The 17,997-nt window shown below is 36.9% G+C and overlaps 1 protein-coding gene across 1 annotated transcript in view; it reads left to right on the top strand.

The window, feature by feature from the left end:
* Window positions 1-17,585: 17,585 nt before the first annotated feature.
* SLC1A3 (solute carrier family 1 member 3) overlaps window positions 17,586-17,997 on the top strand; it is a 66,100-nt gene continuing 65,688 nt past the window's right edge. Inside the window, exon 1 of the mRNA XM_049795878.1 lies at window positions 17,586-17,856. Coding sequence (XP_049651835.1) covers window positions 17,676-17,856 — 181 coding nt within the window. The 5' untranslated portion in view covers window positions 17,586-17,675. The remainder of the gene's footprint in view (window positions 17,857-17,997) is intronic.

The following is a 17,997-nucleotide window of genomic DNA, read 5'->3' as shown; positions in this document are numbered from 1 at the left end:
GCAGGAGAACCTACAGGGAGAAAGCAGTTAATGTTTTCCTGTCTGCAAGACTCTTGTTCAAAAATTCCAGAGTGCTGTACTTATGGCCCCAAAATACTATAAAAAACATTTTCCAAATGACATGATCAAGTCAGTTCAACAGAATAAGCTATAGTGGCAGTAAAACTAGAGAAATAGTATATAAAGGTGGTCCTAATGTATTTATTCTTCTAAGACTTTTCTGTCCCAAATCCACCAGTCCAGAACTTTTCTATTTGCGTATTTGCTGATCAGTTGTGCAGTTTGCACAGAGCTTGTGTGATTCAAATGTCAGTGCATGTACTGACTTTCACCAGTAAAAGTACATAAAAAAGCCAGGAAATTATCTTACATATCTTGTTAGAAAAGGAGAAAGCATTATTGGTAAGGGGGAGGATGTTTTTTCTTCTTTGTTTAGGAAAGGGCAGGCTGTTTGTGATCAAATTCAGGAGGAGAAGGATATTATTAGGTTAGCAAGGTAGGCAGGATGTAAACTACTCAGGTCTGGCTGCTCTCATTAATTCCTCTTGAGGAAGGACAAATAAATAACTTGCAAACATTGTCAAGAATAATGTTTTAGGTAGTCCTGCAAGGAGCAGGGAGCTGGACTCAATGATCCTTATGCATCCCTTCCAACTCAAGATATTCTATGATTCTCTGATTCTATGAAATCAAGTCAAGTCTTTTACTATAAAGTAACAGGACTTGCAACTGAGGACACAGTAGATAATGCCGTCTTTCCAGACAGTAGTAAGGCTTTTGACAACTGTCCCATATGACATCTGCATGGACAGCTTAAAAAAACTTTTTTTTGACTCCTCTGACATAGAGTGGGTGCATAATTTGTGGGAAAATCATACCCAGAATGTACTTATTTATGTCTAGCTGTCAAAATGGAAGGTAGGCAGGATGTCTCCTCTGGACATTAATAACAGGTAAAACCATGTCTATTCTCTCTGCCCTGTGGTAGAACTAACATTTCTGTCCAGAGAGTGAAGGACTACAAAGATCTTAGCATGAGAAGAATAGTTTTTAGATTAACACATACAGCTTATTTAAATATTCAAGCCTAGGTTTAGAACCACAACATTTGTACTCACTCTGTGGCAGCATCCAGATTTCACTGAGTATTTCTCTCACTCAAGAGCTATTTGATCTGTTGATAATGGTAAAGAGGGGCAAGTAAAGATGTACAGCCCTCAGCATTTAGTCAGTTTCAGCAGGTTGTTGACTAGAAAGATGATAGTCAGATACCTCTTTATTTTCAAAAATGTGCACAAGACCCTGTTTCACTGTTAAGCATATAAGCTAAACAGGTTACTTCCAAGTTGAGAAAAGTATACATTTCTGGTGATAACCATTTTCCAAAGAAGCTCTGACTCTCAGCTGCCTAATAGGATTGTGCTTACCACTGCTGTTTGTGTTTTCTCTTGCTCTCTGCTTCTGGCACACACACGCATCAACAACTACAGCCTGTCAATCCTGCAGCCTCATGTTTGTAACACACCAGCTCATTTGACATAGCTTCTCGTTGGCTCTTCCACCTCAGCTATTGCTTTGGGTTGCAGTTCCTGTTGGTTCATAAAGGAGAATCTGACTATTCCTTCATTTACCATCTTTTTTTAAAACTAAAATCTATGACATTAAAATTTCCTATTATTATGATAGCATAGACATTATCTCGTCTATGACCAAAAAAAAAAAAAAAAAAATCAGCGCTTGGCATTTACAAACATTGTAGTTTGAACCCAAATGATAAAAACCTGTACTAGCTAAGGATATTAAATAATGAATTGAAAGACTTCCAGCTGCACTCTCCTACCTTTCATTCTTATTTGGCTCTGATATTTGCTGGATCCTTTTGTGATTTGGTTCAATGAGTTTTGAAATCTAAACAGTTTGTACGTGACTTTGTAGCCTAGGTTATATTCCAATAATCTTACTTGTTGGTCAAGGATTCATTCAAAAGCTACATAATAAAAAATTCCAAATTTTGCAGGCTCATAAAAGGCAAATACAGATGTCAGAAAAGTCTTCTCTTCTATGCACAATTCCTAGCAAGTAATATGATCAAATGGCCACCTAAAGAGTATTCATGAGGGTAATGGTCTTTTTTAAAGATCTTAAAAAATATCCAAAAGGATTGGTGGGTACCTTAAAATGTTATCTCAGATTAAATAATATCTTCTGAACAAGATAAAAATCACCTGCTAAAGAGAAGTCTCGCAGGATCCTCCAGAGTAACACTTTTTCAAAACACCTAGTTTTTAACACAATCATAGATAATGACTTATACTGATGCCAATTAAATTCATAAGGTTTTATCTATAAGGGATCTTAACATTACAATGCAGGAAGATGTTGATTCATCTGTACTAGGAAGAATGGACAGTTTCTGCTGTTTTTCAAAAGCAGAAAAAAACTTCTAACTCTCATATTTAATTTAGCACCTGGTGGAATTTGCTAGAATAATTTCTCTCATTTTACATTTAAAAAGGAAAAGTTGATACCATGTAGGGGTTGAATAATATACATATAAATAGTTTAAATACTTTCAATAGTTAGCCACCTGTCTGAATATGTCTCATGTCTTCTTGTTCAGAAACTTGTCAAAATAGTGGCATAAATGGATAACTTACTTTGAATTTTTAGACTGAGCATGATTATTCAGACAGAATTACACCTGTGTGGTTGGTTCATACAACAATTTCCATATAAAGAACAAAAGTTGCATCATATATAGAATAGCATTGCCAATATTCCACAAAGAATTGAGATTTAGTCTTACTATTTACTACTTTACTATTAATCACCTTATGCAGAAATTTTATACTGGTTTTCTTTTTTAGTGGTTACTCTAAAGTAATTATTTTATTATAGTAATTAGTTGTGCTTATTTTGGCTGAGGCAGAGTTAATTTTCTTCATAGTACCCCGTATGGCGCTGTTTTGGATTCTTGCTGAGAACAGTGTTGATAACACAGGGATGTTTTTGCTATGGCTGAGCAGTGCTTACCCAGAGTCAAGCCCTTTTCTGCTCCTCACCCCTCCACACCAGCGAGCAGGCTGGGGGGGCACAAAAAATTGGGAGGGGACACAGCTGGGACAGCTGACCCCGACTGACCAGAGGGGTATTCCACACCATAGGATGTCATGTTCAGCATACAAAGCTTGGGGGACGATCAGAGGGATGGCGTTTGCCTTCCCAAGTCACCATTACGTGTGATGGAGCCCTGCTCTCCTGGAGATGGCTGAACACCTGCCTACCCATGGGAACTGGTGAGTGAATTCCTGGTTTTGCTTCGCTCGTGTGCACAGCTTTTGCTTTACCTATTAAACCCATCTTTTATTTTTACCCTTCTGATCCTCTCCCCCATCCCCACGTGGGGGCAGTGAGCGAGCAGCTGAGTGGTCCTTAGTTCCCGGCTGGGGTTAAACTGTGACATTACTCTGAATGTCATTATTAAACTGAAACTGTTGTAACCTGCTACAGGTTTTAAGGTTCAAATCTGAAAAACAGAAAACACCAAGAAACACACAGTTGACTATGCTTTTAATAGCACCTTCATAGTTCTATTTCACAAAATATCAATCAAAACAAAACCCATTTTCCCATGTTGGGCTCCTTCTGTGGCAATAATATTTACTTACATATATTATGAGACCTAAACCCTGCTGAATGTTTCTCTGTCTTCAAGAATGATCTACTATGTCAAAATGTATCTGACTGTTTTATAGACAACTTTACTATGGTTAAATGTGAAGGGTTGTTATGGTAGAGCATTTTAGATCACTTAAAGAATCACATCAAGGTATTAGCTGAAGTGATTTTAAAAAAGTAAGAGTGCAATTTAACAGAGTTTGATGGCAAGGTTCACTCTATTATTTACTACATGGAAGAAACACACAAAGGCAAATCGAGTTAAAATTGATTTAGAATGATTTATAGAGACTGGAGATGCAAAAAAGTAAGGGAGACCCTCTCATTGAGTCACAAGGTTCAGAGTGGACGCCCTTGCTTTCTGAACTCCTGATGGAGGTTAGGGGCGGCTATGCCCAATCCTAGTCTCAGACTTGGGTATTGGTTTATGTCTAATAGAGGCGATACAAAGGGTAAGGAAAGCCTTCCATTGAGTCATGAGGTTCAGAAAGGACCCCCTTGCTTTCTGAATTCCATCTCAGAGAGGAATCTAGTTGCAGCTGGATCCAGACGTAGTCCCAGACGTGGTCAACAGTTTACGGCCAATGGAATTTAGCTACATGGATTTCAGTAGACATTCATTCAGCATGCTATCAGTCACTTACCGAGGATCTGTTGCGAATAAGGGGTTTCTTAGCCTCAGGTAAGGAATCTCAAACCTCGTTGTTAAAGAAGCACCTTCCATCCCGGCGTCCGGTGTTAGTTCACTCTGTAATTCAAACCCTGGGTTTCCTGAAGCACAGACTCAGGCATCGAATCCTATAAAAAGAAATAATTTAATAGAGCGGTACAGCAGCAGGATTGGCTCAAGCTGGGTGCCTCCAGGGATGGAAAAGCTGGGGGGGACCTGAACTCATGCTAAGTAAGCAAAGCTAAGCAAACAGCATACTAAACCACACATTATAACTGTAAGTGTTTCATTCTATTTAAAACTCACTTAAGCTAAACGACTAACATCTCTTAACATTGAGAGGCATCCCTGCTCAAGGGGAGAGTTGCCTAGTGTGCAGTCCAGTTGCTGTCCAGGAAGATCTCAAATTGGGCTCACCCAACAGTCTGTTGTTGGTAAAAGATCTCGCTGCTTCAAGGAGCAACCTTGACAGGCGTCCCAACACAAGGGGAGTTAACCACCATGCAGCTATTGTGCCTAGCAGGGAGAGCTCAGAGAAGGCTCACTTAGGCTGTCCTATTTATGGGATAAAGTGGTTGTCTTGTAGTCAAATTGCATACAATGGGAGAGGTATGGACAAGACTCCTTGTAACCTCAACATTCTTTGTTCCTCTATGAATGAGTCTTGGAAAAACCACCCACTATTCACGTTAATCGCAGGAGCAGTGTTCACTGTGTCTCCTTTGTGGGTTTCCTAGAGGAGTTCTTGGCCCTGCTACAGTTCAGGCCTTTACCTCCTTTGGAGTCTGTACCGAACTACTGATTGTTTGGCCAAGAACGAGGTCGAATGCATCCATCACAAGGGTACATGCTGTTTTGTTAAGAATGAAAGATTCCAAGGTGCCATAAATGGCAATTTCATTTTTTTTTAATTTAAGAACAGCTTAGTAAAGTATTATTATTATGCTTATAATATCTGTAGCAAATAAATATAAAATATCATTTAAAAAAAACCTGAAAATTTATGTTCATTTTGCTATACTCTGATGTGCCATAATAACATTTATAGCCTGTTACAAATAATATTTTCAAAATTATTGCTGGGGTTCTATTTTACACACATACTATACACATTTGTACTCTTACTTAAAAATAAGTTTTAAATACATGTATATGTTTATTTTCAGAGAGCATGAGCGTGTCAAGGAAACCAACCAAACATGCTTTAAAACCACTTTTCTTTATAGAGCTGTTCTGCTGAATAAGAACTGAAGTGTACAATTTAAAAAAACAAAAGGGGGGAAAAAAAAGAGAGGCAGATTGTAATACAAATTATCTTGCTGCCTGAAGATTGCTATGCATCCTGGGTACTGAGACCTCATCTGGAAGTGATGTGTGAGGACTCTGAAAATCCTATTATATTGTACTGTGCTAAAAGTACCAGAATGAAGAGAGTAGTTTTGAGACCTTGAGACTGGGAGAGGCTATTATCATGTAGTGATGCCCTACTGCAGGAACTAAGTACATCCCTTCTCCAGGGCTCTTACGTGAAGTACTCAGAAAATTATTAGAACTGTAAATTGTTCCAACAGTGCTTAGAAGTCCAGAGCTGAAACATCCCTCTGCAAAGCAGTATAGTAATAAATTAAACAAAAACAAAAACAAAAAAACCAAGAGCAAGCTACAAGATCTCTTGTAAGCCTCTTCAAACAGCTTTCTTATTGTAATCTACATAATCACAATGAAAAAAAGAAAGTAATTTAAAGGTTAGAACATACTGATAACTTATGAGAAGAGATGTGATATGTCCTTTTACATTTACCGATGTGATTTCAGAGGAAAACAGTTCAGGAAACAGTCTGACACAGAAGAAAAAACCAGCTGTGTTTATATTTACCTTTAAAGATTGTATGGAAATTTGGGCTTTTATGATTAGTTTGTGATGTTTACTACTGGAAGAATCTTGAGGAGCCCAGTATTTGGGATGGGAAGAAGGGCTGTGATTACCCTGTGTCAACCACAATAACCATGATTATAGTCTGGTAGGAAAGGGTTATCTCTGTAGAAAAAAAAAAGTACCTCAAAAAGCTATTAAAAGTAAATAAAAACCCTGCAAGGAAAAGAACCATCAACAAAGAGCTTTCCCTTGAAGGATGAAAAGTGTTGGAATATTCTATATGAATGCTATGTCTAAAAATGATCTTATACTAGAGGATGATAGGATACCTAATGGGGAAAAGAAAAGAACCAGAATCCCAATGAAAGCAAAATCCTGATAGATTACTGGCAATGGAAGTCTGATACCTAGCTGATCTCCATTCCAGAATATTGGGCGAAATGCCTTTCCAGGATTATCTAAAGATTCCTACCTAATAAATTCCCCACTAATACATTCATCTGACACACAATGTGCTTCATGACTCTTACACTATGCTGTCTTTTTTGAGGGTTTGAGGGACATCTACATTTTTAATGTAATCCAGAACAAGTACTATGGTAGGCAGAGCTGCACTTTCTGGATCACTGCTCCTACATTTTACAGAACAGTTGAGTTATCTGTGGAAGATGAGACTTACTGTTACGGTTGGTTCCTGGAGTTTCTAGTCATGCAAATGAAATACATTAAGGGGTTTTCTTCATATCTATTTAAAGTATAATTTTGTAGTACATTGCAAATGTGTAAAAACCAGACTTATAAAAATGTTTACAGAATAAACTTTAAATGCACACAACCTACACAAGCATTCACGTCAGTGGAATTAATGGGAAGTGAAGTTAGTAACATTTTACACTTCTTTTGCACTACATTTAGAGAACATTTAGCTATCAGAGGAAAAAAAAGAACGAAGCTGCTCACATGTCACTAATACAAATGGGGGAAATAAAAAAAAAAAATTAATTTGAGACAAAGCATATTTGATTTTCATGGTATTCACATAGGTCCATCAAAGTAAAACATCCTTCCTACAGTTGAAACAAGATTTCAACTGTTCTAACTACATTTTGTGTGCAAACAGGAATTCTGAGTTTCATGTTTTACTGAACCATTGTAAAGTTTAATAGCTTGTGATTACACAAAGTTCACATATCTTGTTTTAAGCTGTTTGAATACAGCATGATAAAAGCAGTTGAATGTGATCATCTTATTTCATTCATCTAATTTTATTCTCCAATTTTGAGTCACTGAATCACTGGAATTCTCTCTTTAATAACTTACCAGAAACCTGATCAAAGAATTAAATGCTTTCATATTCTTGGGCTTAGAGGAAGTCAAGAATAGCGAGTACTTTTCAAGAAGTATTCAGATATCAGAGAAAATACTGCTTTAGGGATACTTTTCCCAAGATGACACATTCTTATAGGTGATGTGTCTTTAATGTTTAGGCTAAAGCAAAATTCTTGCTTAATTCTCCAAGGAATTTGATAGTGATTTTACAGAATTAATGAATCATCAGGAAATTAATATCAAAGCACAGCTGACTGGGTTCCTATTCAGCATTTCTGAATCACTGCTCATTGAGCAAAGCAATCAGTGGACAATGAGGGTTTTGCCTGAGCAAAATGTGAGTCAGGAGACCTGGACTCCCATTGTCTTCACTGGGAGTTTTGCCTGCATATGGAGTGAGCTGGGACTTCTAGTGAATGGGAGCCATTCACAACGTAGCTAAGTAAAGCACCCAATACATCACCATTTTGAAGTTAACACTAGGTGGTAGACATTACTGGAAGAAATACAGACATTTTTGGAGCCATGTGAAAGACTTGTATAAAGCAGCACTTCAAATGTATTGTCTCTTATTTCCCCCTTGTTTTGAAAGGTATCTGGCTGTTCGTTCTGACATTCCCTTTGGTTGAACAAATTAATTAAAATAATTTCCTTTTTGCATGCAGTCTGTAGGCGGAAGAGACATCCCTCTTTGCAGGGGAAGAGCTGACATCCTTGCAGCTGAAAACAGAAATCTGTTCCGCTGTCCATACCGTCTATCATTTTTTAGTTGTAGGAGGGAGGGATTTCTAACTAACCAGTTCTCAGCATGCTGCTATGTAAGTGCATATCTACTAATCTGTAGAGACACTCCCACCTATACATTTGTGATACAAACTCCTCCATGAACACATAAGTATGAGTGAGACCTTCAAGCCCATTTCCCAACCCAGCTGAGAGCTGGTATAAGCAGAACACAGGGAAAAGCTAAAGATGAAAAAGGAGATAGAGTCAAATAAAGAAAAAGAACAAAATACAGGACATGAAAGCCTACAGGGGAAAAAAAACCATGAGAGAACAAGGAGAAAAGGAGCATTACAGACTGCACACAGACAGAGCATTAAATAAGGGATGGTTTGGAATAGGTGTCTAAGAACCAAATAGGGTCAAGGTCTAAGCTTCCCTCAAAACTTGGATTCATTGATTTAAATGAAAACAAGAACTGTCCTTAATTATTTTTCTCTGACTCAAAGGAAGGAAGTGGTGGGCTAAGGAGTAAAAAGGGAGATAGACTTAATGGAAGTAAAGGGAGAAGGAGAGCAATGAACCTGCAAAAACATGGGGAGTAGTTGCTTTACCAAGGAAAAGAGGACAAGGAGGGGAGGTAGTGCTCTTTTGGGGTAGAAGTTCAGAAAGGAGCAGAAGGGGTGGACTAAATGACTGCATGAAAAAGCAAACCTGATATATATATATATATATATATATATATATATATAATGTAGTGAATCTGTAAATGAAGGATAGGATACTATACTACGGCTGAAATATTTGATTTACATTTTTCTTTTAACAGTTTCTGGTCTGAATGAAAAGACTAATGTTTGTGTTCTTTCTACAGATCCATTATACATGTGTGCCAAAAGAGATTTCATTGTATACCAAATAAATCTAAATAAAAACAATGTACCATGTATAAATCCTTTGTGTTGTTACAGAAAAGGCAGTTTTAAAATGTGGACTCAACACATTTTTTGGTTTTTATTTTTCTTAATTTTTATTACAATTTTCGAAATTTCTTTTGTATAACAATAATATTCATATCCTCTCAGACACTGAATGACGAACCTAGTCTTTCTGAACAGAACAAATTGAGCTAATATATCACACCAGTGATATGTCATCTTTCCTTTGACAAATACTTGTTCACCCTGCTATCTAATGCTTGATTTTTCTATAGATCTGACGGCAGGCATTTGATCACATTTCAAGAACAGCAATGAGTAATAAATATTAAAGGACTGTTCCTATTTTCTTTTAAGTAAATAGCAGATTACCAGTGAGTTCTGTGGGCCCTGGATCCCAACAGTGAATGGAATTTCAGAATGAAACACACAGCAAGAAAATAAATGCTGACCACCACACAGCCTCAGTGTCTGGATGCCAGGGATACTATGAAACAGATACTTTGAGATCCTCCATGGAATACTAAACAGAGATCATCCAGAAGAACATAGTGACTTTAAATTATCTCAGCCTATGTGGACTGGAAGGATAGAAGCAAAGAAGACTTTCTGCCATTCTGTTTTCCAAACCTGATGCTGCTTTTTTCCCCTGCTGAAAATTTGCGTGTTTTCTCAGAGCCTGTTTCTTTCTCACAATAAACAATGCAAAGCCCTCCTGCCAAAAAAAGTCCAAATGCTAAACAGTTGCTATTACAGTCATTATTATAGCAGCAACTTTGAGCTGTGTGCTTTTAAATTATAATTATTTTTACAAAAGATTTTTATGTGTCTTGATTGCAGTAATTATGATTCCATAGTAGTAAATGTGTATTTAAAAAGTCACGTTAGCTTACTGCTCCAAATAAATGAGTTTCCTTAAATGAACTTCATACAAATGAGTGGGGGGGTTTGTATATATCTTACTTCTTATGCTAACAACATGCTAGGATGTATTAAACAGCTGATAAACCATTGTTTCATTGTAAAAATAACTATGGACAAAGATGTCAAATGAAAAGCAATGTTTTATATGAAAGGTGTTTCACACAGATAATGTCAGATTCTGATTCAGAAATGCACCTTTCTCTTTAGTCTTGTTTCTCACCTATCTGCCCTTGCTTTGTTTAAGGAGGTAATGTCAAGAAAATAAAGCTATGAAGAGGCAAAAAGGAATCTGAGACCATGTCTGTTATACAGGTTAGCATATGTACTAGTGATAAGCCTGTACCTGTGTAAAGAACATCCAGTGTAAAGAGCATCACAGGATCCAAGAAATGGGCTTCGTCAACAACCAGTCTGGTAGGGAATAAAGACAGAAAACAGTTCAGCCAGTGGGACACCCACCAATGATGCTATTATCCCACAATAGGACCTCTGTGGGATCATTGCTCTGTTGCTACCATGACAAGGAAGGGTTGGAGGTCATGGATGCCCATGACAGTGTGTACCTCCAGCCAGAGCTTCTCAGGGGACTCTCGGTAGCTCAGTTGATTCACAAGCTACTGAAGTTTACAGCTGATCAGAGAAAAGGTTTAGAAAAGAAATCAGGAAGAGGAAACAGAGAGCGACCTGAGAGAAAGAGAGTAGCAAGTTTCTGGCTCCAATGCCACACACTTTTGTAACTAGCTACAATGCTGTGTTAACTTTTCAAATGAACCTGTCTGTCCCTTGGCACCCATTTTAGTGGTTGCCACTAGCTGTGGGAAAGCCAATGAAGCCATACTATACAGTGGTTTGGATCTGAAATGCTATCAGCTATCAGTTGGATCCCATTAGATTTCTTACAATGGCACAATCCCAACCTTACCTATTCTTTCGTAAGAATTGCTCCATTATACATACAGACATTCACATTCTTGGTAAGACAGTCAGGGGAAAAGTTCATGAGCCACATCCTCTGCTGGTATAACTTCATTTCCCTTCCCCCTTCTCCCAAGAGTGAGTGGGTGATTGGACTCCCTGTGTTGAAAGGGAAGAAAGTTGTCTATTCAGCTGCAGTCAGACATACAGTACCTGTTAAGGCCCGGAGAGCCCATGATGCTGAACGGAGATACTAGAGGTTCATGTTTCCCTGCTGGGAATTTTCACAGAGCAGAAAAGGAATGCCACGGTTTTGTTGTACAACTTCTGACTGACAACTGATAGAGCTCGAAAGCTTAAAGTCACAATTATTCTCATGGCACAAGACCTCAAAATGTAGGAAAAGAAATTACCAAGAGTATTTGTTGGCTGGCTTGAGTGAGCAATGTTAAGACTGTAATGGGACACTAAATAGAAATGTAGAAACAGATCACTGAAAATCTAAGTCCTGTAGCTTAGATTGGCCATTACTAGTAATCATTCTACCAATCTCAGGCAAAACACTTTGCTTTTGAAGTGTACTTTTGGCGGAATAATAATATTTTATAATAATCATTTAATCTTTACCATCAACAGGACATTTTACAACATAATTTTTATTGATAACTGAGCTTGACCAATCATTTGCAATGTATCAAAGATAAAATCAAGTTCAGCATAAGCAGTAGAGGAAGTTTCTTACTAAAAGTGACCAACAGCAATGTGCTTTGATTCTTATCATGGAGTAGTCTTAGAAGGTTTGAACAGGATTCCTTTAGGAGAAACAAAACCAGATCATACAGTCCAAGCACTAAAGGGTGTTTGGGCCACAAAACAAGGTTAGAACTAACCTAAAGTAACATTCCTGCCATGCGTACACTGCAAATGTTGTGTCCTCAATACCAACTATGAATCTACAGATCTTTTCCTGCAGCTCTTAAAATTTGCTAACAAAACATAGCCAATGTCTTTTTTGATGTGTGCAGAGCACCTCCAAGTATATAAATTACTACTACTACTACTATAATTATTATTACTACAATAATTATTAAATTATAAATTGTCCTCCCACTGTCCTCAATAAAGCAATGTGATAACTTTCATTGCATCAGATATTAATAAAAAATAAAGTATATTTTTCACACTTGGCTGTCCAAAACTGAAGTATTTGTAAATTCCCACTCTGATAAACAGATTTGAAAATAAACAAACACCAAGCCTCAATTTCTCATCTCATTTTAGCATGCTCAAAGAAGCAAGAGCCAACCAAGTTTCTCAGGAAAAAAAAAAAAAAAAAAAAACCCAAAACAAAAAAAAAACCACAAAAAAAAACAAAAACAAAAACCAACCCAAAAAACTAACAAACATGCCATGGTCCTGTGGAAATATTCAGGAGCCTAAGGCTGTGTCTTAGTTCTGCCAACTGTTTGCTAACTTGTATGGATTAAATCTGACCTCTCAGAGACTCAGGTCTTTTTCACTGGTACAATAGCATATAATGGTAATTAACAGTTCTGAGCTGGATTGGAGCTTGCAAGGGAGTCATATATATTCTTACTTTGTCCAACTTAACTGAAGACTGTGGATGTTCCAACATACCATTTACCATGAATAAACATATTCTTTCACAAGAATTTCTTTCCAATTTTGCCATTGTGGTTTTAACAATACTTCACCGAGCTTCTACCTAAACCTCCAAAACTTCAAAGATTCAGACAGTATTAATTTATAGTGCTGATTTATTAATGTGAAGACTGGGTTACTTTGAATGTTAAAAAGCTTATTTTAGCTGTGATCCATGCACTCTCATATGGGATTTATTACTGTCTGGGAGATGAAATGCTTGTACAATTTGTTGCTTCATTTCTACTTCTTGCATTTGCTACAACTGACTTCCCTGGGTTTTTGTTTGATAGCTCTAGTCAGCTGAAAATAACAATACTTTATGTTTGAACAGCAGCTTCCACTCTAATACCTTTACTTATTTTACAAAGGCACTCAGATACAGATACATGCCGACGTGCAAAGTACAGTTACTGACTGATTTTGTTAGCCACAACCAAACAGGGCTTGAGTTTACCACAACACGTGATTTCAGCTGGCTGAATCCACACTGCCTGTGAGGAAGAGGTTCAGGTTAAAGCCAGTCCTTACCCTATACTTGCATTTCCCTGCTTTGCAAGCCACCTGGTGCATTGGCAAAGACGGGCTGAAACTGAAACCCAAAGCACAAATTAGAGTGCTGAGCTAATAGGACAACACAGACAGGCTCGTCAAGGCCTTAGGTCATTCCTTGTCAATTTGAAAAAAAAAAAAAAAACCAATCCTGAAGCATGTGGAAATCATTTTGTCAGTGTAAAATTGGCCGTAACACCAATGACTGCTACTCTGTGTTACTCTATGAAACACACCAATGCTTTTGTATATTCTTAGTGTTGGCTGATCCAATCTAAAGTCTACAATGTGTCTAGTAACTTTTGTGTTTTAAGTTGCTCTTCCGACAAACTAATAATACTACTGAAAATTACAGATAGAAGCACTTAACTGGTAACATTTTAAATTTGTCCTAGTCCTACTATTAAACAGTGTATACTAAATGTGTTAAATCTATTCTATACCTCAAGGAAAATTCCAGTGCAATGTAATTTCATGTATTGCAGGGTGACACTGTACTATGAACAGTGACTCATTTATTGCTATCCAGGGATATCTGAGATACATGGTTTTTTTGTAATATAAAGGATAATACTCTTTATAGTTTCCTTATTTCACCATCAAAGTTAAAATCAATAAAAGAAATGGATGTCAGGAAATGAAGGAGAGAGGAAAAAAGAAAAAAAAAACAGAAATAAAATTCTGAACAAGAACATGTTGCCAAAAAGCTCTTAATATTGTGTTTTTCTAAGCACTGTGTAATAATATCGGTTGCTCACTGAGAGCTAATAAAATTATTCCTGCTGAAGTTAAGCTAAACTGTACAACTGCTTATTGTCTATCTTCATTTTATGTCACTGAATAGCTAATTCTCTCACAGGATTATCCTCATTTCTCATATTAATGAAAGCATTAAACAATGACATACTTTTGGATCACCTCGTTTGGGGCCTGACCCCTGTTCCATTAAGCCAACTTGAACATTACTATTCATATGAACAGAAGGCAGAATGAAGTCCTTATCTGGGAGGTTTTACAGAAAGCATACCATACTCCAAAAAAGCAAGATCAAACAAGAAGATCACTAAAAGCCAAAGGTCACTTAAGAGGTCTGTTCCCATCTCCAGGCAAAATGGTGAAAGTATTTAGAAACTGCACCATGAAAAATAAGAGTGAGGTAAACATTTAAGCTGCCAGGTATAAGAAAATGCAGCATGTGTTTCTATCTTTGCAACATAAGCTGTCAACATTTTTTCTTGCTTTTTAAAGTCAATTAGTAAGTTAATTTAGATGCTTACTTTCTTTCTTAAGTTAGATTTCTAAGATCAAGATTCTGTAGTACAGAGTTCAAACTCAAACCTACATTAATCATGAGTGAGTTTGCATTATATTGTAAGATTTTTCTTTACATTACACATCATTATTTGAAGCACATTTAAATTAGAAAACACTTTAGCAAAACCATTATCTGTGACTGTGTGGAAGTAACACTGCTCTTAATTTTATTTCATACCTGACTATTTTTTGCTGGCTGGTACATAAGATTATTTCTGTATACTTAAAATTACTTTCCAGGAAAAAAACCCAACCAAACAAAAAAAAACCAAAACAAAACATTAAAAGCCACATCATCTATAAACAAACTTCTTAAATTACATGTTTAACATAAATTTATATACATTTCAATTTACAGTATTTGTTCATCTTGTAAGGAAATACACTTAAAATCTCATAAAGATGCACTGAAATATAATTATTGAATATTTTATACTGACTTTACCCACATTTAAAATGAAAGTGTTCCTCTAAAAAGTGAAAGAAGGTCTTTGCGAATTCCCCTGACTCTCCTCTGCAAATATCTTTACGGTAGTACAAACTTTAAAATGCTAAAAAAACTGAAGGCCACTTATTTCTCAAAAGTGGATGCTTTATGCTTTTCCCGTCATCATTCATTCTGTGCTATTGAAACAGGATGAATGGGGATTAGTACCAGTGAGTTTAAATGGCTAAACAAGAGGCAAGTCTCATCATGTGTTTTGAGTATCTACAAGAAACATACAAAGAATTATAGCCGATTATGCTTTTTTGTATTCTTGATAATGCTTCAGTTGCTTCTGAAAGATATGTCTGGTCCCCCACCCTGGGAAGAGTAGATCAGGACTAACTGTCTTTAAGAATTAGGAAATACGTGGTAGCCTCTTTTTAGAACAAATTAGCATGCTCACATATTTTACCATTTATTTAAACAAGCACAGGAATAGTGTTATATAATTAAGTTTGGGCTTTTCAGATTTCCAGTCTGGAATGCCTAATGAAGAAGGGCTCCAGCCTCCCCTGCTCTGTGTGTGTGCGTGCGCACAATCCTTCAATTCTTCCTGGGTTCTGATTTTGCATTTCTAACAAAGCTGAACTGACAAAGCGTGAAAGTGGTCTAAAAGGAAAAACAAAGAAAGCGACCCTGCTTTCACTTTGCCAACACTAATCAATATTCCAGAAGCTCAGCTTTCCCCGCTCTTCTGATGTGGTTTTTATTTTTTTCAGAGTTAGGCTAGCAGTCTCCTCCCCTTTCCTTAAGTTACAGTGATAGTAAGTCGCTGTATTCCAGAGCACATGCAGATTGTCAGTTTTCTCCGTCTCCCGCTCGCTCAGCTCGGCAGCTCTGTTGTGTTTGCTGGGAAACTCCTGCCTGACCTGCCACCACCGTGTTCTTAGAGCACTGGAGGTCTGAAAAGGTGAGCCGATCGTTTCGTTTGGTCGGGTTTTGAGTACGAAGTCTTGGTTTTCCACTCTCTGCCGTTGTATGTTACTTACTGTAATGACCCTTCTGGTTGTGCCCACGTTCTTTCTTGATCTTAGTGTAAGTTATAAAGGACAGATTAGCTGCATTAATCATCTTGGAAAGAAAAGGCACCGTGAATGAGTCTTTTCTTTTTTTTTTTACAAAACACTAAAATTAATTGTTCTGAAAAAAATCCTGCTTGCACACAGTAGGTGTGTCCAAGCCAGAATATTTACTAATTTAAATACCTAGCTCAGTCGCAGAATGTTTCCTCTTTCTAAAGAAGCAAAGCATATAGCATTCAGTTAAAATTCGGGGAGGATATTGCACTAAAGTGCCAATCTTGAAACGTATGGTAAAAGCAGCAATCAAATCCCATCAAAACAAATTTCTTACAACATGGTATTTCCTCTAAAACATGCTGTTTGAAAACCCTGTGTATTTATATTCTAAGTGCTTCCTAAAAAAAAGGCGTTTAAGCACCAGGTTTATGAATAGTAAGATGTTCGAGTGGGACTGTGTATAAATGGGGAGAGATTTCAGTGGAAGCAGCTAACCCTATCCATTTATTAATTTCTAATTTCTTCATTAAATCATACTAGTGTATTAACTAAGACTTCAGAAAATGGGATTCTCAGTCTGGAAAATACCTTTGTACAGGCTTCATTATTAAATGAATTCATACCAAGCAGCCACAAAAATATCCATTTAAAAATGAAAAATAATGTCCTAATGAAAGACTTCTAATATTAAAACATTTTACGGTTGAATCAGCATGTGATTTCTTAAAATCAGGTTTTACCCCCATTATTGCTGTCAGGCCAAGCTAAGCATTACTTCGCAATGTGAACTTGTATTACAGTCTGAAGCGACAAGCTAAGTGGGATATAATTTCTGATGTTTTACAGATGTGTTCTGAATAGTTTATACACTTCAAAGATTTATGTTATCAACATAAAACTGTCAAAGGCATATCTTCTAAATAGTGGTTGAGGGATAAACAAACTATTCCTGCTACGTTTTGCCATGTGAAAAGGAGGAATTCAGCCAATGCATTCAACCATTTAAAAACATGTGAAATGCAGAACGTTTTAAACGAACCAGTTCAAGCAAAATATTTCTCTCCAGTGGTTAATGTGAAGGTGAGCTAGAATTTTCTTCAGATGATATGGGCCTGCTTAACAGATGAAAAGTAACCCTGACAGATAGTTTTAAACATTATAGCACCTTATGCTTCTACAAATTGTACTAATTTCACATTGGTATACCTCTCGCAGCTGCAAAAAAAAAAAGTCACTACTGGGTTTTACAGCACAACAGCAAGTCAGATTAATTTCTGAAGATGCAGGACACATATCTGATCAGGCCATATAATCCTCTCAAAGGGTTCTTCAACAGTCATTGAGGCTATGTATCAAAACCTGCAATCAACAACTTAGATATTACAAATAATACAAGTTTTACTGAAACATGAAGAGTATTTGCTTCCATGTAAACATATGGTTAATTATTCATTTAAAATCTTATTGCAGTGTCTGATATTTCTTGTCTTGTAGGTTTCTCCAGTACCTCCCACGGAAAAGAACCTTACACTTTTCTGAAGGAATATTGACAGACGTTAATTATAAAAGAAAACTTACTGCAAGACAGATGACTAAAGGTAACGGAGAAGATCCAAAAACTGGAAGTAGGATGGAACGCATTCAGCAGGGAGTCCGGAAACGTACACTTTTGGCAAAAAAAAAAGTGCAGAGCATAACAAAGGATGATGTTAAAAGTTATCTATTGAGGAATGCCTTTGTGCTCTTCACGGTTGTTGCTGTGATTCTTGGTGAGTAATTTGTTCAATAGGAATATTCTGTTATCGGGTGCATTTGACAGTGACTATTTGCCTGGGTGATTCGCATTACAAATGACCTCCCAGATTCTTCTGCACTGATAAGAATGTCCTGACTTGTAGAGTTGTGGCCTT

Source organism: Accipiter gentilis, chromosome Z (assembly GCF_929443795.1).
Source record: "Accipiter gentilis chromosome Z, bAccGen1.1, whole genome shotgun sequence".
In the NCBI taxonomy this organism is placed as follows: Eukaryota; Metazoa; Chordata; class Aves; order Accipitriformes; family Accipitridae; genus Astur; species Astur gentilis.
This window is presented reverse-complemented; position numbering and strand designations above follow the sequence as displayed.